The sequence below is a fragment of the Oreochromis niloticus genome, linkage group LG3 (assembly GCF_001858045.2).
Source record: "Oreochromis niloticus isolate F11D_XX linkage group LG3, O_niloticus_UMD_NMBU, whole genome shotgun sequence".
Classification (NCBI taxonomy): domain Eukaryota; kingdom Metazoa; phylum Chordata; class Actinopteri; order Cichliformes; family Cichlidae; genus Oreochromis; species Oreochromis niloticus.
In genome coordinates, this window is record NC_031967.2 from 66,147,087 (window position 1) to 66,167,536 (window position 20,450).

The 20,450-nt window shown below is 40.1% G+C and overlaps 2 protein-coding genes across 2 annotated transcripts; both read left to right on the plus strand.

The window, feature by feature from the left end:
- The first annotated feature begins 85 nt into the window (after positions 1-85).
- Positions 86-1,982, plus strand: LOC109199410 (uncharacterized). The gene is made up of 2 exons (XM_025905782.1): positions 86-292; positions 785-1,982. Exons 1-2 carry the CDS (start codon positions 121-123, stop codon positions 1,813-1,815), a joined length of 1,203 nt encoding a protein of 400 aa, XP_025761567.1. The 5' UTR covers positions 86-120; the 3' UTR covers positions 1,816-1,982.
- Positions 1,983-5,756: 3,774 nt separating this feature from the next.
- Positions 5,757-6,780, plus strand: LOC112841718 (golgin subfamily A member 6-like protein 22). The gene has a single exon (XM_025905816.1). It carries the CDS (start codon positions 5,772-5,774, stop codon positions 6,618-6,620), a length of 849 nt encoding a protein of 282 aa, XP_025761601.1. The 5' UTR covers positions 5,757-5,771; the 3' UTR covers positions 6,621-6,780.
- The last annotated feature ends 13,670 nt before the right edge of the window (positions 6,781-20,450 follow it).

The following is a 20,450-nucleotide window of genomic DNA, read 5'->3' on the forward strand; positions in this document are numbered from 1 at the left end:
GGGACTATAGGCTGCCCAAGTGCTTTGGATGACGAAGAGTCGGAGGACTGGGCTCCGACGGTCAATCTCGGCTACGAACGAAAACCCAGATCGGAATCAGTTCTCAAACGAGAGAAAAGAATGAAGCTTAAGGCAGAACAGCATCGATGTGCAGAGGCGATTTTGGATATGCAACAGACGGCTGAGAGCCCGGATTTGAGCCTAGTGACAGTGGAGAACCCCGAACTGCAGCTTCCAGCTGAGAATCCACAACCAGAAGACTTCAGTGTGAATGAGACATTCACTTATCCAGGTAAGATATTGTGCTGAGATGTAAAACAAACAAGAATCATGTCAAAGAGAAAAAGATGCCATTATCTGTAATGATTATGGTCCAAGTTACATATTACATGTTTGTGATTTTTTAATCACAGAGTAAATCCATACCATTTTATTCAGAAAAAAAGAAAAAGTGGCACTTATTACCGTCAGGCACACACCACAGGTTTTTGTACACTGCTATGGTTCTTATATTGCCAGATTCCAGACAGTCTCCTTTCACAGATAAGTAAAGATATCCGTAATGTAAGGTTTCTGTGGTGAGAAACATATAAATATATTTTTTGTTTAGACGCAACATGTTTTTTTGTTGATTAAAAAAAATAATTACATTAAATTAACATAGTGAATTAAACACATTACACCAGATTCTAATAGCCCACTAAAAAACTCCTACAGTGAAAATGAGTAAAAATTGAGGTTGCCTCTATTATGCTGATTATGCTCCCCCACTGTTATATTGCAGGCTGTGCGGCTGCTGGATGCCAGACAGAGCTGACGATGGATGACATCGAGAAGATGGAGGATGTTTTGAGACAGAACACAGCAGAGCTGGTTGATCTTCGGAGCAAGGCTCTGGACACACAGTTCAGCCAGGAGGCTTTTGAAAAAAATGAAGACAAGACAAAGTTCTACACAGGGCTCCCCAACTTCTTAGTTTTAATTCAGATTTTTGAACTGTGCGAGCCCTATATCACCTCGGGACCTATGTCTTTGTTGTCCAAATTTGAACAATTCATACTAGTTTTGCTGAGGCTGAGACTAAATCTGCCCCTGAAAGATTTAGCTTTCAGGTTCAATATTTCTCTGTCCACTGCTTCTAGAGTTTGGCATAAAGTAATTGACATACTTCATAAAAGGTTAGAGTTCCTAATTGAGTGGCCAGAGCGACATGTTCTTCAAGCTACGATGCCACTGAGTTTCAGACAGGCATTTGGATGTAAAGTGGCTGTGATTGTTGATTGCTTTGAAGTCTTTATTGAGAGACCATCTAATCTTCTTGCACAAGCTCAAACTTGGTCCAACTACAAGCACCATCACACTGTAAAATTTTTGATTGGTGTTGCCCCCCAAGGCTACGTCACTTACATATCTTCTGCCTGGGGAGGGAGAGTTAGCGATAAGCAGATCACAATAGAGAGTGGCCTCCTAAAGAACTTGTTACCTGGAGATATTGTCCTTGCAGATCGTGGGTTCAATATTGGCGATAATGTGGGGTTTTACTGTGCTTCACTACAGACACCGGCATTCACTAAAGGGAGAAAACAGCTGTCAGCCTATGAAGTGGCAGAGACAAGGAAAATAGCCAATTTGCGTATCCATGTTGAGCAAGTCATAGGTTTAGTCAGGAGGAAATATCACATTCTGCAGAGCAGGGCTATGCCAATAGAGAACATGTCCACAAAGCCAGGTGAGACACATGCATTGATCGACAAGATTGGGGTAATTTGTTGTGCCTTATCAAATCTCTCCGAGTCTGTTGTCCCACTGGAGTAAGGGGGGTGGGTGGTAATCAATCAGTTAAAAAAAATTAAATGTCTTGTCACTGTCACGGCTCACAGAAGGGGGTGGAGAGGAAGAGTAGTGTCCAGTATCTGCTGCTTGGCTCTGGTGATAAGTAGAACAGGGTAGAGTAATAGTAGTACCTAAGTCCTGACTCCTGATTAGTCTGTAAATGTTTTCAAATGAAATATTTTTCTCCAACTGTCATATTGTGCTGGCAGTTTGTACAGTATTATACTGTGAGATGGATTGCAATCTATTTTGTTTATTTGTTTAAAAGTCTAATCTTGTAAATAAACCACCAATGTATTATTATGCTGCCTCAATAGCATTTAATCATTGTGTAGTGTTACACAACACTTAAATGACACAATTAAATGTACAATAAAATTAAATGACAATTTGTGCTCTAATGCTACGTCAGAGCAAATACAATAGCCAGAACTCATAATGACTACCATCAGGTCATAACAATATTCAAAATGTCATTATGTTGTCGTCCTTTTATCACATTACACATGTATGTTTGTAACTTGCTGTCCCAGTATTTCTGGGAGTATACTGTTTCTAAAAAAACACTCAACTTTAGGAATCGCATCATCCCAAAAATCAAGGTCAGGCAAAATCCTTTCAACAAATATGTCATTGCGGTTCCACACAACAAAGTCACAGTACTTTGCATTTGCAATGTGAAGCTGTGCCTGAATTTGGTAATAGTAGTCATGAGTTGGGTCCAGTGTGACATTATCCCCGTCACTGATGAGGCAGAAGCCCTTCTCCCCAGCACGCATGCGCAGGTTGACCGCATCTTTCTGAGAGTGTGGGCACTAAAATCACAGTGATGAGAACAACAATCAAGATTTATCTGATGAAACAGTGAAGAAGCAAAGATGATGGGTGTGGTCTGTGTTATCATAATCTCTCATTGCCCAAAACAAATGTCTATTTGAGACAGACAATAAAGCCTCATCTTATCTTAATTGAACAATAGATTAGAAATTAGAAAAGGTATTTCCTGCATTTTTACTCAGTTCACTGATTCTTATGGAAAGATGTCACACCTATGGCCTTGACTACAACAGAGTCAATACCTTAATCTCGCAGATGCCAGTTCCATGACAGTCACAAGTGACTATCCCATCAGGGGAGGACCCATGTATGGCCACTTGGGGTTCAGCCAGAGACCGCTGTCCATACATGAGAAGCCTGCATGCTCCTGGCTCATAAGCTTCTCATATGCTCCTCTGGCTTGTGCTTCATGTTTGCATCCATAACTATAAACAGTACACATGCCAAACATGAAAAGGAAATTATTACTTAGTATTGGATGTGTAAAACAGTAAAGTGATGTATTATACAATATGCCATTACCCTAAACTATACTTAGTTCTTACCCTGTATAACCCTAGCCGTATAAGCCTATAACTAACCTCCATCTTCATAACACTTTTTTAGTTACAGTTATGGACAGTTTCATACCCCAAATCTTAACTCTGCCTTACCCTACATCAAACCCTAAATACCTTGTAGCAGCTGTGGTGAACCTATATGCCTCTGGATAGCATATGGCCTTGATCAAGCTCTTTGATGGTTGCTGGGGGTTGGTCTTAAGAACTTGTTTCAGCTTAGAGGCAGTTACGCGTCCAGCTCTTTGCCTAAACCAAATACTGCTTGCACTCTGAGTTCGAGTCGCCCTCTCTACAGCCTGGACTTGGGACAGGGTGAGCTCTTCAAGCTGGAAGTCCAGGCATAGCTCTTCAAGGTCTTTGGGGGGGAGCTGCAGTGTCTCTGGTGTTCTGTACTCAGGCACAGTTTTAGGAAGCATGCTAGACTGGGGGACAAATTCTTTGTGGTAAGGTTCCCTAGACATCAGTGCTGCACTCCTTGGACAGTTTTTGCTTAAACTCTCAAAAAACCTACAGTATGTCTCTGAATCTCTCTGCACTCTTGGGCATGGAAGTGATTTCCCAACCTTTTGTGTACTTGTGCAGCCATCAATGGAACACTCAAGCTTTCGTTTTTTTGACTTTGCTGAAGAGAAGTCAATCAGAGTTACTGGGCAAGCAGGAATCTGGAAAAATTAAGCCAAAGAAGATCATTAAAATTTAAAAAGCTCTTTTCCAAAACGCTATATATTCATTTCCAAAAATATTCGAAATTGAACAGTGATGGCAGTGGAGTGAGTATGTGTGTTTTAGGCTGGGTATAGTGGTTGGTTGGCAGTGAAGTGTGTGTGTGTATGTTGGGTGGGGATGGAGGTGCCATGTGCTGGGTATAAAAGGAGTGGAAAGTAAGCAGTTCCATGTTGATGAAAATGTGGTGTGAGGAGTTGTGAGTATTGAGGAATGCATGAGAAATGTGAATATATAAAGTGCTGCAGTCAGGTGTGTGTGTGCGCAGAAAACAAGTGCTAGGGTGTTGAGGCATGCATGAGAAGGGTGTGATATACAGTATACGGTTCTGCAGTCATGGTTATGTTAGTCATGAAAAAGGAAATGGCTTTTAAATGCTGTTATAGCGTTTTGGAATAGAACTCTTCATTTATTAAAGTACTGCCTTTTGTCTGACCCCTCACCTGCAACCTGCCCGGCTTGATTAGATCTACCAGGAGCTTGAAGCCCCCGCCGGTATAGCCTACAGGGTCATTGAGGCACTCAAGCTTCCCCACCACGACAAGGTAGCAGTATAGGGGAAGATATTTTATCCTACTGTCACATGAAGTCCCAATATAACATTCTTTATCCTTCATTTTGCTTTTTGGCTTACCTTTTTAACATGAGATGGCATCAGCCACTTGCACTGCTCTGATGTGCATGTCGCTCTCATTTTCACCCCAGCTTCAACTGCAAAAAGAACAGCTCCAACGTGCGAGCATGATTCTGATAGTCTGGAAATAGAGCACATAATCTTTTTAACATGAAATGCAATATTTACAGTACATTTTGATGATGCATAGCTTACTAATACTAATGTGCAATGGCACTTTATTTGAAGTAACATGTTTATTCATTAACTCTTTCTCAACAGCCTATAGAGAAATCATTATCTAGGTGATGACATGACTGAATAGTTCTACCCTCTATCTGAAAAATGCATCTGAGTGTCATGAGGGATCTAAGGCAATCACACAAATTCTTAGCTGATGAATTCTTAGCTAAAAGAAAACACTCTCTCCCCACTACTACTGAAGTACACCTGCAAAATGCTAGCAGTGCCCTATGCGTATATGTGTGTGTGTGTGTGTGTGTGTGTATGTGTGTGTTCTCATTGCAATAACATCCTACTTAATTAGGCTACTAACCCTGCCATACAATTGCAATGAGCTGCAATCACTTCTCCATCCTCCTTTGCAATTACCCAAGTCTTCAGAGGTGTCTCGTTAGACCTCTGGGAATGGTTTACCTTGAAACAAACAACTGTCACTCTAACGAAGTCCTAAGGATGTGGCATGTTTGTTGACGTTAAAGCCGCTACCGCTAACTGTTAGCGTGTTTAAGATAAAGCAATATAAGAACAAACACTCACCCTTGCAAACACCAAACTGTATCCATCACGGAGACGTTTTGTTCCAAGGTTGTGGACCCACCCGCTGACAAAAAAATTGTACGCCTCCAGACTCTTGAAAGCTTTCATTTGCTGCCTAGTGTAGTAAGAAGTCTGGAGGACCAAGTAGTTGGTGATATCCACAGCCTCGATAGTAGGCAAATCCTTTACTTCTGTGGTGTATTCGGACATTTTCAAAGAATACGGATCACGTCCGATATATTTTTTAACTATCTGTTTATATCTCTCCCGAGAAACGGGGTCTAAAGTTGCACAATAGCTGCTCTCCTGACTCTCCACAGTGTCCTCCATGTTTACTTCCGCCCTCCACTCAAAAATCGCGCTGCCTCCGCACGTCATCAGAACCACGTGACCGCAACCCAACTATTAGTGCAGTGGGTTTGGTCATGAAGGCGAGTGATAATCGACTGAGTGACCGACTAATGTATGTCTTCGATTCAGTGATGTCTCTGTTTGGAAAAAACATGGAGAAAAACATTGTAGCTCTGATCACACACTCAGATGGAAGCAGACCTGAAAATGTTCTTGAAGCTCTTAAAGTTGCAGCAATTAAATGTGCCAAAAATGAGAAGACTGAGCCTGTTCACTTCCTGTTTAATAACTCACAGTATGAAGACCAAACAGAAGAAAATACGTCTTCAAAGCATTCATGGGAACTTACACAGGAAAACATGAATCAGTTGACAGACTTCTTGGGAAAATCGAATCCTCAAAAACTGATGACAACAGTTGAAGTGTTAAATGAAAGAATCAGACTGAAAGCCTGCATCCAAAACCTGCAAGACAGAATCAAGTATATTCAACTGAAACAGACAGAAATCAGACAGATTCAAGAAGCTCTGAAGAAACATGAAGAAAAACAAAGAGAAGAAAAGAAAAAGCTTGAAGAAGCTAAAAAAATCCATGAAACTCTGAAGAGCCAAGGAGAACAGAAACGTGAAGAAGCTCTAAAAATGCAACAAAGTATAAAGGAACATGAAGAAAAGATGAAGAGGAATGAGAAGTTCACTGTAGAAGTTGATAAGCCCTACAAAGTGAAAGACCCCATTGATGGTGGGATGAGATTGTTGTTTTTTTATGCAGCAGCTGTCTGCTGTACAGCCTGTGAGGAGAACTGTCACTATCCTGGATGCACAATGGCCTGGAAACCTAAACACTGTGAGGTCATGAAAAGAGGTCTCTGCACTGTTTGTACCAACAAGTGTCCTGCATCAGATCATGTGAAAGAAAAGTAGAGATATGAGACCAAGACAAGGAGAGTAACGAAGACTGATGAAGAAATGAAAAAGCAGTATGAAAAGAATGTGTCAGAACGTGAGATGAAAGCCAGACAGTTAAAAACTCTTACAGAAGAAGTGAATGAAACAATGAAAACAGTAGCTGTTTTATCACAGAGCAAAAAAGAAAAGGAGCAGAAATATGAAAAGCATCAAAAAGAAAGTGAGGAGAAGTGTACCCTGTTAGAAAACCTTGAAAATGAAATGAAACAGCTGACAGCCGAGAGGTCTCAGTTCCTGGATGAGTCCTACCAACATGTAGTCAGACTGGAGCAGATCGCTCTGAAAGCTGATTCATTGTCCACTATTGTCCACTTGGACTTTCTGATTGAGAAGATGAAGGAGAAAGGAGACACAGAGAAGGTCCAGAAACTGGAGGAGATGCGAAGCAGGGTGGATGAAAAAACCGAAAAAGCAGCACATTGGTACATGCAAATACCATCAGCTATCAAAAACATTGGGAGATCCTTCCCTTGGTATAAGTGAAACATGTTAAGGAGCATCAGGCAGCTGTGTAGATGGCTTTTTTTTCCTGATACTTTCTATACTACATGTTCAGATGTACCCCACAGGTTTTTCTTGTTTAGCTAACAGATGGCATATTACTATTAAAAACGCATATTAGAAATTACTTACTTGTTGATTATTGAACAGCACTGACATCTCTACTTAGAGAGCAGTCAGTTTGTTTAGCAGTTTTGGAGTCCTAAGGAGAAGCTACTGTGGCTCAGTGTTTGTTTTATGCATCTATAAATCATGTGGTAATGATATTTTGTATTTTTATAGCGGCTGATAGTTACTTGAATGTGAAGAATTGATTTTTGATGTGGACATAAGGGTCTCCTTCTAAGACGGGAACATCATTTGTGCTTTCATATTTTATCCAGTTAATAAAACAAATATATAATTTCTCATTTATATAAAAAATTAGAGTTATTGCTTTTTCTTTATTAACATACATGTATTTCACACAGGTATTTGTACTTATGTAACATCTCATGACAAATATTACGTCATGGACCGCACAGTGAGTTATTATGCAGAGCAGAGCAGGTCTGAGCTGCCAGCTGTAAATGCAGTGAGGACGCCCCCTGCTGTTTAATGATCAGTACAACAGTGTGACAACAGCTCCCTGCTTCTCTGATGTCACAAACTAAACTCTGTGTTTTCCACAAATACTTGTGTTTCTGTCAAGTTGTTCTAATGTTGTCAGTGTGAGCTTTATCCTGCTGCTCCTCTCATGGTGACTCAGTAAAGTGGTTGTGGGACAGTAACATGTCACTGACATGATCCACATGTTGTTGTCTTTCTAATCAGTGAGTACAGAGGATGTTGGAGACACTGAACTCAGACACAGTGTAGAAATATTCAATCCAACTTTGACTCTTCAGTGTTTCTGAGTCCAGTCCTGAAACGTGATCTTCTTCCATCTGATCGATGCCTCGGATTCTTCATGTGTTCACACTGGAAATATTTCTGATGATTCAGAAATGGATCCTTTCATGTTGGACTTTGTTTAAATTCTCCATATTCTGTTCTTCCATATTAAATCATCTCCTGCTTTATGCACTTTTTCGTCAATTCTCAATAAAAATTCTGCTTCATTCAGTCACTTTGCTCAGAGTGTCTTCACTGGATCATCAGCTGATTTTCTCTGTTTCTCTTTGTTCCTCAAACACTTTCAATTTATTGTTTGCACCAGAGAGACAGGAACATGCCTGTTAAACCATTTTAACATTTAACACAAAGAAGTAACTGTAACAACCAGTAGTAACGACAATATAGTTATGTATTTACACAACATGCTTTATTTGGATGTGTGTGACTGTCCTGTTCCTCCATATTCATCACTGACTGTTCACCTGAATAACTTTGATTGTTATTTGGTGTCAGCACTAAACACTCATCATGACAACAGCAGCATATCCTCTAGGGATGCACTGATACCGATACTGGTATCGGGTATCGGGGCCGATACTGTAAAATGTGTGCGTATTCGTACTCGTAAAAGTTAACCGATACCATGAACCGATACTAATGTAGCCCGGATGGGAATTTGGGAGTAGATACTCATAATTCCCATGGACTTGAACGCCACGGTAACATAAGGTGTTCACAGTTCACAGAAGAGAACGGCATGGAGAGATGCACGAGGTTAGCTGAACCAAAGTGAGAGACTCGGCTAGTTTTACTGAGGTTAACTAGCACAAAAGAGTGTGTGACTAGAAAGCTAACCATGTGAGAGCTTCGCAACAGAGTGTGGGTGAAGTGACTTTTTGTTTCAACGGTCGCACCACCGTGGAAAACTGTTTCCAGCCATGACCGCCGAGGCTAAAGGCTAGCCTGGACTGCTTGGCTGCACCACGGAGGCAGGACTGTCGGAGAGCTGGACAGTGACTGGCTAACGTGCTGTAGCAGAGACAGCATCGGGTCCGCAGGGAGTGGATTTAGTGTGGGACTGGTGAACGGCGACCTACTGAGCAACGGAACTGTAAGTCAGACTTTTGTGCTCTTACTGGGGAGAAGAGGATTTTTCTCCATCGTCCGGCGTGAGCAGCAAACAGGCCTGCAACAAGTGTGAATGTGAGTGTGTGTGGGGCCCATGTGTGAATATTGTATGTTTAGTGGATTTATATAACGTGTTTTGGAGTGTATATTAGTGAGTCACTTACCAAAAGGTGATAACATAAGTTGGGTTGTTTAATATAATTTGAAAGGGAATTATTTCATTTATACAGTGTATTTCATTTGGTTAAGGAATTGGAATATCAATATCATAAAAAAGGGATGTGTTGTACAGTATTTGTCTCTGCCCTTACGTTCAGTAAACGTTTCGTTTGTGTTAAAGAGTTGTCTGGGGTCGTTTCTTCACTACTGGTTAAGTTTAACTTGTGTGTGGTAGAAGTATCGGTTTTTGTACTCGGTATCGGCAAGTACTCAGATCCAAGTATCGGTATCGTATCGGTTTGAAAAAATTGGTATTGTTGCATCCCTAATATCCTCACATGTTATTATGAACGTGTGCACTGTGTTATATGTTTTTCTTCCAGATTATAGGGTGAAACATTTGAGGCCTGTCTGAACACTCAGTGTTCACGCTGTGTGAAGCCTGCAGGTAAAAATACACCAGTCAGCTCAAAAAACATCCAAAACCTGCATTTGTAACCAGAGTGAGATCCACGAGTATCGATGATGATAAATGATGGAAAAAATACAGACAGGCTCTCTGATTGGTTCTTATTGTAAAGCATTCAGCTCCATCTTGGTTCATTTCTCCAGGCGTGACTCACACAGCAGGTAGGAAGTGTTAGGGAGGAGCTGCTGTCTCCGTCTCCATTATGCTCCATGGACAGAGACGTGTGGATTCTGAGCTCCATCAGCCACATCACTGCTCTAGAATACCCTCTGTTCAGGCCAGCAGCTCCTCCAGCAGGTGCTTCACCTGTGACTCTTCAGGTGAGACCAGACATGATGTAGCTCAGTGTTTGATTCTTACTTCACCCTCTTCAGTGACATCACAGAATCTCGTTCTGGTTTATTACAACTCAGTCTGGTTTACGATTGTAGAGGAGAAGAAGAAAAGTCAGACATCAGATGTGATCGTGTACGAGAAAAACATTGTAGCTCTGATCACACACTCAGATGGAAGCAGACCTGAAAATGCTTTTAAAGCTCCTGAAGATGCAAAAATTAAATGGCCAAAAATAAGAAGAATCAGCCAGTTTACTTCCTGTTTGATAACTGCCAGCATAAAGACCGAAGAGAGAAAAATGCAGTTTTTAGAAATTTATGGGAACTTACACAGACAAACATGGATCAACTGACAGACTTCTTGGGAAAATCTAATCCTCAAAAACTGATGACAACAGTTGAAGTGTTAAATGAACGAATCAGACTGAAAGCCTGCATCCAAAACCTGCAAGACAGAATCAAGCTGGCTGAAGTGAAACAGAGAGAAATCAGAAACATGAAAGAAGCACTGAAACAGACAGGAAATAGAATAGAAATCAAGAAAATATTTCAGAAACTCTTGAAAATGAAATGAAACAAGTGACAATTCCCAGTTCAGTTGGGAGATCCCTCCCCTGCTGTCAAACAAGTAAAGAAGCATCAGGCAGCTGTGTAGATGCTTTTCCCCGATACTCTCTATACTACATGTTCAGATGTACACCACATGTTTGTATGTTGTTGCTAACAGATGGCACATTACTATTAAAAACACTGATTACTTTTTGATTACTGATCAGCACTGACATCTCTACTCAGAGAGAAGTCAGCTTCACAATGTTTTCATGCTAAGGAGAAGTTACAGTGCCTCAGTGTTTGTGTCAGGAAGAGCAGTTTTATATATCTGAATTCAAATCTGTACCAAATACAACATGTGGCTGCATCTGTTTGTCACGGTCCTGGGTCATGTGACCCAACATTTTGAGTTTATTGCTGGATTTGTGATTTCTAAGGTATGTTTAAAGGATGTTAAGTTTTAGTATTGTTAACAAGTTGCCTTCAAGTCTAGTTTAGGTTATTCTATGTATTCTTAGTTATGAGTCTGTTCTAGTATATTACATGGTCTGTCTTGTCCTCAGTGTTTCAGGATGTCTGTAAAGCTCCTTTTCAAGAAATTATTTTCTGCCTGGTCTTGTGTCTCTGTGTTTCTGTAACATCATTCAGAACTTAATAACAAGCTGACATTTTCCTCCTGACACCAACGATCAGCTCGACAGACCCTCATTCTACCTGCATACACTCTGCTCACCTGTCAGCTGGTTAACACCTGCTGCTGATTGAGGAAACACACAGGTTACCTGGTGATAGTTTAATGTGGGCAGCTGCTTTTCAGTATACCATCATCACAATATTGTGCACAAAATAAGTAAATGTAGTTTGTTTCCTGAGCTTAGAGCTGCTGGAACTTGTGTTTCCCTCAGAGTGACCGACCCGAGTCGAAGATGATAAACAGGATTTAAAATGAGGAGCGATGGACACTGAGCAGCAGATCAGCCTACAAGAAACACATGATTTCATCCAGGTTCCTTAAACCTGTATCCAATCTGACTCATCTAATGCCAAGTGCTTTATTTATCAGTGTGAGATGTACGTGTCTTTGAGACAATCATTGTACTTGATTAATTATTATTTATTAATTTATTATTTATTAATTAATTAATTATGATTGATTAAGGTAAAGATGAGAAGTATATTTATTGTTTGAGGTGTCTGTAGTGAACTCTCATTCTCAGGATTAAATTTAATTAAATTTAATTAATTAAATTTAATTTTAAATGTATTTAAATTTAATTAAAATTAAATTCCCAGCACCCTGAACTAATTTATTATTTTAAGCTATAATAAAACATTACAAATACAAAGTGGTGACGTTTGATATTGACCAGAACACCTGAGATTGATTTTTTAAGATGATTCATTTTTCACAATATCCATCAACTGTCTGCGATCATCACCAGTTAATCTGAGTTAAATAAAATAATTGTTGTGTGAAGAACATAATGATATGTAACTGCATTTGCACTGGCACAAACTGGAAAGCTTTGTTTGCCAAGGTCTTTAATCAAATATCAGATACACTGACAAACGGAGACAAACGTTCAATAAAAATGAGGAATCTGCAGAGCCGACATCTGGAACACAGAGAGTGAGAAACATGAACAAATGGAACCAGTTCACATAAAAACCAGTTAACATGGAACACTGGTTTGTCTGGTGCAGCAGCTTTTTACTAGTTGATAATTCACTGACAACCAAAACTAAATGAATACTGGCACAAACTGACTCTGAGGCTGTTTCTCAATATGTGGACTTGTGTTCTCGTGGACTTGTGATAATGTCATTCACCCTCAACTTCCTCACCATGTATGTGGAGGCGTGGTCGTGTTGTTTTCTTGGCTCTCCTGTCTCTACAACCATTTCCTTTGTTTCGACAGTGTTCAGAACCAGCTCGTTGTTTCCACACCATCTGATTAGATGTTGGACGTCCTCTCTGTAGTGAGACTTGTTGTTGTCTGATATCCTTCCCACTATTGTAGTGTCATCAGCAAACTTCACTATGGTCTTACAAGAGGAGTGTTTGTTTGTTTAAGGCTCTGATATCTATTCTGTATGACTTAAAGCAGTTATGACATGGTCTGATTTTCTCACCCAATAAATATTTAATATATCAGTCTGATCTTCATTCTATCAGAAACAGTTATCACAGCTCATACATTTTTTTACACATATATGTAAGCATTGAGCCAAATTTAGTAATGCCAACATATTAAAAGAACAATGTTTGTCTCTTATATATGATACATCTATATATACAGTGTCAAAGATCCTTGACTTTGATTGAAGATTTAAGGTGATAGGAAATATAAATAACTGCAACTTGAATCTTTACTGAAGCTCAGTATTTGACACAGAGTTCATGTTCACTGCTGTAATAACTAATAATGATTAATATAATAACAATAATATTGGCCATATTATATTTACACTGACTTTAGTCTCATGAACAACATTAGCTAATTGTTATTTACTAGCTAATCTTAAATGACTGTTGTACAGAAATGAAGCCCAACAATCATGTTTTACAGTCCTGTGGTCTCAGCCTCAGATACTTATTGAAATCAAACAAAGCTCATATAAAAAACAGACAGACGAACAAAAGACTTTCTCCTTCATTTCTGTCAAACAATGCTGTATGAAACATTTCCAGCGGTTAGTGTTATGGTTGCAACCTGAGCAGCGCGACGGAGGCTAGACCGTCCCATTTCACAAGCCTTGCACTTCCGGCCTTCTCGGTCTTCAAGAACGCGGCCCACGTAGACCTCGAAGGCCGTGTCCTCCAAGGATGCAGACCCTGAATTGGGACACACCCATAGACTGAGGAACATTTGCTGCAGGTTAATGTAAAGGCAGCTGACCTTTGACTTTCGAGTTTCAGACTCTTTAATGGTGTCTAATCCTCACAGTCCTGAAACTTGCATGTAGGGTTGCAAATTTTAAAACCAACATGAAAACTTTATCTCACCAATGGAATGGAGATCCCTCTTTTTAGATCCAAATCAAATCAAATCAAATCACTCAATAAGATTGTTTGGAAAAGAATCGAATTCTTAAAACAGAATTTCATAAACAGTGTCATATGAACAGCAAAACATTACATTGCCAACACATAGCAAAGCAACAAGCATACCATGGGGTGTAGAGCCTTTAAGCACAAATAGCAGAGACACACAAAGTGACAGGCAGTAAAAAGCTGGTAAAAAGCTCATCCCTCCTCCATTTGCTGGGTAACTTCCCAGTCTTTGTCTTTTAAAGGTTTAAGTTTAAACTATAGGTATTTTCCCAATTCTGCAAATGCTGATATTACACTAATTATCAATGTAATATGTTTGTCAGTACTTTTCCCCAATCAGTTGTAAATTCTACATGTATTTTGTTCTGTTTTATACTCTGACATGTGTTACATTACTTTCTGGGCACTATTTAGTAATGGAAATTTGTTTATTTTATGTATTGATCACATGTTTTGACCATAGCACCTTTTGTGTAACTTAGTCATATACATATAGAATAGCATTACATCTGTGTTTTATGTTTCCACACACACAGTGGGGTATGGTTCATGGGAGGTTAGACAGATAATGAAACTCCTTCTCCTTATCTCAGGAAGGGGGGAGGATTTGGGATGTAATTCTTTAGTTGGTGGTTAATTACACATTGCCCCATCTCAAGGACTGTGGAATGTCTTTGTCTACCCTGCACTTAAAGAAGGGCTATGTTTTTTTCTTTTGAGACTGCATGACAGCGGCCCCACTGGATGCCATCTCTCTCATGCGCATTATATTAAAAGGTATTAATTACAGCTGACTGAGTCTGCGGACTTTGTTAATTAAACTTCCACGACAATTCCCTTGTGATCCATCATTTTTAATTGGGTCCATTTTAACAGTTTTATGGACAGTTCAAAAGTTGTCAAAACAACAGGTGCAACGCCAGCAGCACAGTAAAAACATTTAATCCTCTTGACAACTTTGTCGGGTTTGCCAAAGATAGGCTACAATATTTGTTAAAGAAGGGTTTTTCACCAGTTTGAGCAGGGAAGACAGGCAGAGAGAGGGTCCCAGGTGCATCCTCAGTAGTACCAAGTTTAGTTAACCCTTTGTTTGGTGCTTATAGAACGAAGTGGCACAGACTTTTTAAAAATAGTTGTTGATAATACTTGGCCTATGTGGGTTTTGTGATTTGAATATGGTTAAACGCTTAACACAGTGATTCCAATATATTCCAGTGATTCTAGTGTAGGTATATGTAGTGTATACAAGTATAAATGATTACATAGTATATATGTGAGTATATGTGATTATAATGACATAGTATATGTCCAGTGTATACAGAGATACAGTATATAATAAAATCTACAACATGAAGACACACGCACATCACATTATTTGTTCCCAGGTTTCTTCAAGGTCTCAGAGTCGGAGCAGAAACCTGCTGCAGGTTAACTATTAATCAAACTGATTTAATATTAGTGTACGGTAGCTGATCTTTGCCCTGTCAACAGAAACTTAAGAATCTTTTATGGTGTGAAGTGTTTAATGTGACGCAGCCTGTAGACACAGAGGACTGATGACGGAGAAGAAGCAGAGGATTTTCTCTGTTTCTACACAGACCTGGTCCAGACAGCAGAGCTGCAGAGTGAAGACGTTCATGGGAAGAAGCTGAGTAAGTGCAACTTTCATTCCAGTCTCTGAGGTCTCCTCTTCATCACAGAGCAGCTGCTCTTTGTTTGTTAGTGTGTTTCTGCGGAGAACACACGAAGACTGGTTTCATCTCTGACGCCTGGTGTTGGATAAAGACTCCAAAGCAACAACAAAGTCTCCAACATCCAGCTCAGAGCCTTTCAAACAGAGTGTGCAGGTTTGTTCTCCTCACGTCACTTCAGACTAACAGTCTGTGTGGGCGTCTTCATCAGACTGTGCTGCAGGCCGGTACCAACATCATGAAATGTTCTTCACACATCTGCCACTGTTTCATCTTCTTTAACAGAAGAAGTGTGACTGTGCTGTGATGTTTAATCACACTCAATGTTCATGTGGACTCTGAACAGGCTCACAGTCAAACTACCAAACTGGAGTCCTGATATGAGGACCTGCTTCAGAGTCTGGTCTCCAGTTTGACTCCGAAGTTGTTTTATGAAGGATCAGAGTTCATGTTTGTTGGTTAAATATTCTCCAGGATTCATGGAGAATATTTAACAGGACTCAGTGAATGCCCCCCGCTGGTTCCTTCTGACCACTGCTGTCAGTCTGCAATGATCCTGTAGATAGATTTATGGAGGCTTTGAGGGATTTGCTGAAGTCCCACTGTAGTTAGTCCACCATTCTGAGCTAGGTTCGTGTTTGTGCACTTATAATTCGTACTTTGTGAGTTCACTGAGAGTCCACAGAGGACGCAGCGTACGTGTGTGTGTGTGTGTGTGTGTGTGTGTTACTTTAGCAACTATAACAGAAGAATAAAAGTCCTGTTAATGCAAAAATGAGCATTAATGAGAAATTAGGAAAAACTAAAGTAAACAGTAATGTGTTCATTAATTTACTCTGGAATGATCTGAGAAGTTGATAATGAACAGTACTGAAATAAATATTCCATAATCATAAACATCATAATTCTATCAGTGCTGACTCTTGTTGTATGTCAGTGAATGCATCGTGTGTGCTTCACGGCTCCATCTAGTGGACTGGTAGTAGAGCAGCTGATGGCAGCTTCCTCTGCCTCACACTGCTGTCTGACTGCATTCAGCTGACACTGAGATGAAGCAGGAAAGAAGCAGCTGATATTTGGACAGCACACATGATGGAAAGGAAGATTTCAGTTGATGTGCACATGAATGATTTGTGTTTCCTCTGCAGGTAGAAAGTGTGTGTGAGCTGATGTGAATTGAGCAGCATGGATCAGTGTGAGGACAGAGAGGAGGGAGTCCCTCCCTCTAAAAGCGCTCTGTGTGGGGAACATGAGAGCCAGACCAAAGCTCAGAGGTGAGATGACCATCTCTAACTGTCCATGACTCTTCTCCATGTCACAGCTCAGCACTCACATCACTGCTCCATCATTATTCACAGGAACCCACCTGGACCTCCACCCAGCTCTGTGTCATCTAAGAACAAACGGATGAAGGATTTGTTTAGTAATTTAGGGGAGAAAAAGTCATCTGGTAAAACGTAAGTTCATGTCAATATTCAATTATTTAAAATTTTTATCAGTTTATACAGTTCACATTTTCATTAAATATTCATAAGAGGTATTTATTGAAGGGGGCTTTTTTTTTTTTTAGGAGGCTTCGGAGACTTAAACCTGGACCTACACCCAGCTCTGTGTCCTTAAAGAGTGACTGGTCTAATGATCGCCTCATTCATTTTAATGACCAGCAGACATCTGCTGCAGAGAGGTGAGCTGTTAGTAACATGAACTCTTTGATTTAACTGCTTGATGTTGTTGGATATAAACTGCAGTGCAAACACATCATTCCCTCAATCCCATTTAAACTGTCTCTTAAAAACAAGACTTTGGTTTCTAAACAACTGAAAATCCACTTCAGCAAACAGGAAGTAATCAATAGCAGGTAGTGCACCATTTTACAGGTGGGGCTGTCTGACGACCTGTCAGTCTTAGTAAACAAGTGAAGTTAATGTACACTGTGAAGATACCAAAAAAAACCCTCACATATATGCTTCTTCTAACATGAACCAAAGCAGTATGCTGTAGCAGTTAACGTAGTGTTTCTATGTTATACAGTTGTGGCAAAAAGTTTTGAGAATCACATAAATATTGGAAATTGGAAAAGTTGCTGCTTAACATTCTTGCACTCCAGAATGTTATGAAGAGTGATCAGATGAATTGCATAGTCCTTCTTTGCCATGAAAATTAACTTAATCCCAAAAAAACCTTTCCACTGCATTTCATTGCTGTCATTCAAGAACCTGCTGAGATCATTTCAGTAATCGTCTTGTTAACTCAGGTGAGAATGTTGACGAGCACAAGGCCGGAGATCATTATGTCAGGCTGACTGGGTTATAATGGCAGACCTGACATGTTAAAAGGAGGGTGATGTTTGAAATCATTGTCCTTCCATTGTTAACCATGGTGCATAGTGACTTTTGGAAGATGGCCTGGTGTCAAGAAGGGCAGCAAAGAAGCCACTTCTCTCCAAAAAAACCATCAGGGACAGATTGATCTACTGCAGAAAGTATGGTGAATGGACTGCCGAGGACTGGGGTAAAGTCATATTCTCCGATGAAGCCTCTTTCCGATTGTTTGGGGCATCTGGAAAAAGGCTTGTCCGGAGAAGAAAAGGTGAGCGCTACCATCATTCCTGTGTCATGCCAACAGTAAAGCATCCTGAGACCATTCATGTGTGGGGTTGCTTCTCATCCAAGGGAATGGGCTCACTCACAATTTTGCCCAAAAACACACCCATGAATAAAGAATGGTACCAAAACACCCTCCAACAGCAACTTCTTCCAACAATCCAACAACAGTTTGGTGAAGAACAATGCATTTTCCAGCACGATGGAGCACCGTGCCATAAGGCAAAAGTCATAACTAAGTGGCTCGGGGACCACATCATTTTGGGTCCATGGCCTGGAAACTCCCCTGATCTTAATCCCATTGAGAACTTGTGGTCAATCCTCAAGAGGCGGGTGGACAAACAAAAACCCACTAATTCTGACAAACTCTAAGAAGTGATTATGAAAGAATGGGTTGCTATCAGTCAGGATTTGGCCCAGAAGTTGACTGAGAGCATGCCCAGTCGAATTGTAGAGGTCCTGAAAAAGAAGGGCCAACACTGCAAATACCGACTCTTTGCATGTAAATGTCATGTAATTGTCGATAAAAGCCTTTGAAACGTATGAAGTGCTTGTAATTATATTTCAGTACATCACAGAAACAACTGAAACAAAGATCTAAAAGCAGTTTAGCAGCAAACTTTGTGAAATCTAATATTTGTGTCATTCTCAAAACTTTTGGCCACGACTGTACACTGCCAGTGTTCAAGATTTACTGTTCAAATTAACTGGTCTCTTAGGAGCCACTACCAACAAGGGAAAAAGATTAAACATTGAGTATTATTTTTTCACACAACAATCTATTAGTTACATCAATTTATACTGACAGAAAAAAAAATCAAACTTAAACACACAAAATATTATATTATATCATATTATATTATATTATATTATATTACATTACATTACAGATATGAAAATTCTGATGTTTGTTCATAACACAGGCAAAGTTAATAAAATGATTGGAGAATGTTCTTGTCATTTCCAGAGATTGTTATTACTCAGATGTGATGTGAGGATTGTTGACCTACAGCTGAAGCAGACATTTTTCATTCAGTGGTGCTAGTTTCAGTCGTTATGGAAATATACTGTTTATTGGTTTGGGGAAACCTGCAGTCAGCTGAGACTTAAGAAGTCACTTGGATGAGTGACGAAACATTTCCATAATCAATTGCCCTTTTGGAAAAGCTGTCATTGAGTCTGTTTGTACACAAACTATGGGGGCCCATATTGACGTAAAAAGACCTTTCTGACAAGTAGGACCGAAACCACAGGAGGGCAGTCCTTTTAGGCCGGCATGAAATTCTAGCCGTGATAACGGGATGTCATGGTCGACCGTGTCAAAAGCTGCTGACAGGTCTAACAATAAAAGAGCAGCAGGGCTGCCAGAGTCCAGGGTTAAAAGAATATCAAAATTATTTTTTAAAAAAAATATAATATTATAAATTATTATTAAAAATTCTTAAAAGTTCCGCCTCTCTCACTATGTAGTGATTTAAAACCAGATTGAAATTTTTCAGAGATCTTGTTAAAATCAAGGTGGGCCTGCAACTGTAAGTACACCACTTTTGGCTGTAATTAGACACAACAGTTGGGTCCAGGTTATGTTTTTTAAGAAGAGGCTGGACTATAGCTTGTTTAAGGCATGATGGGACACAGCCTGTAGCAAGGGACGTATTAATTAATCTCAGGATAAAAGGCCCAACAGTATTAAAAGTGTTTTTAAGCAAGCTTGGGGAGAGACAATCAAAGGGGCAGTGTGATGATCTTAGGTTACGAACTATCGCAGTCAAGTGTCACAGCTCGTGGGATGAGCCATGTGGAATTATTAAAGGACCCAAAACGCAACGAGAGCACGGAACATATGAGTGAACGTTTATTTTCAAAGTGGCAGAATGACACGAACAGGCAGAGGGGGTATGAGGGGCAACTGAGGAAACCTAAACTGGGAAAACTAAAGAACAAACCTGAAATGATAACCAAACAGGGTGAAGGACAGAGAGATGCAAACAGATGCAGGGAAACCACTCAGGATGACAGAGGGGACTAACACAGACAAACCAGCAACAGGCAGGAGAACACACAGGGCTTAAATACACACAGCAGTAATCAAGGGATGACAGACAGGAGGGGAACACACCTGGGAGAAATCAGGGCTGACGAGACAGGGGAAACATATTCTGAACACACTCACATGAGACAAAGACCTTCAGAATAAAACAGGAAACTTACAGACACAGAGAACCAGGCAAGACACTGAACTTAACAGACAGACTCACAAGCAATGACAGTGACACCATGGACAGACAGAGGGAACACAGGCAGGCATAAAACAAAACCCAAACACATAGCAAACCTAAACAAAAGAAAATGACATGTAATGCACACATGCAGCCCATAGGAGAGCACCAAGTCCAGTGTGTGACATTTTTCATGT

Coding starts and splice junctions, on each gene's coding strand:
- LOC109199410 (XM_025905782.1), top strand. CDS start 121: ATGAAGCTTAAGGCAGAACAGCATCGATGTGCAGAGGCGATTTTGGAT. Junction 293..784: donor TGAGACATTCACTTATCCAG/GTAAGATATTGT, acceptor GTTATATTGCAG/GCTGTGCGGCTGCTGGATGC.
- LOC112841718 (XM_025905816.1), top strand. CDS start 5,772: ATGAAGGCGAGTGATAATCGACTGAGTGACCGACTAATGTATGTCTTC.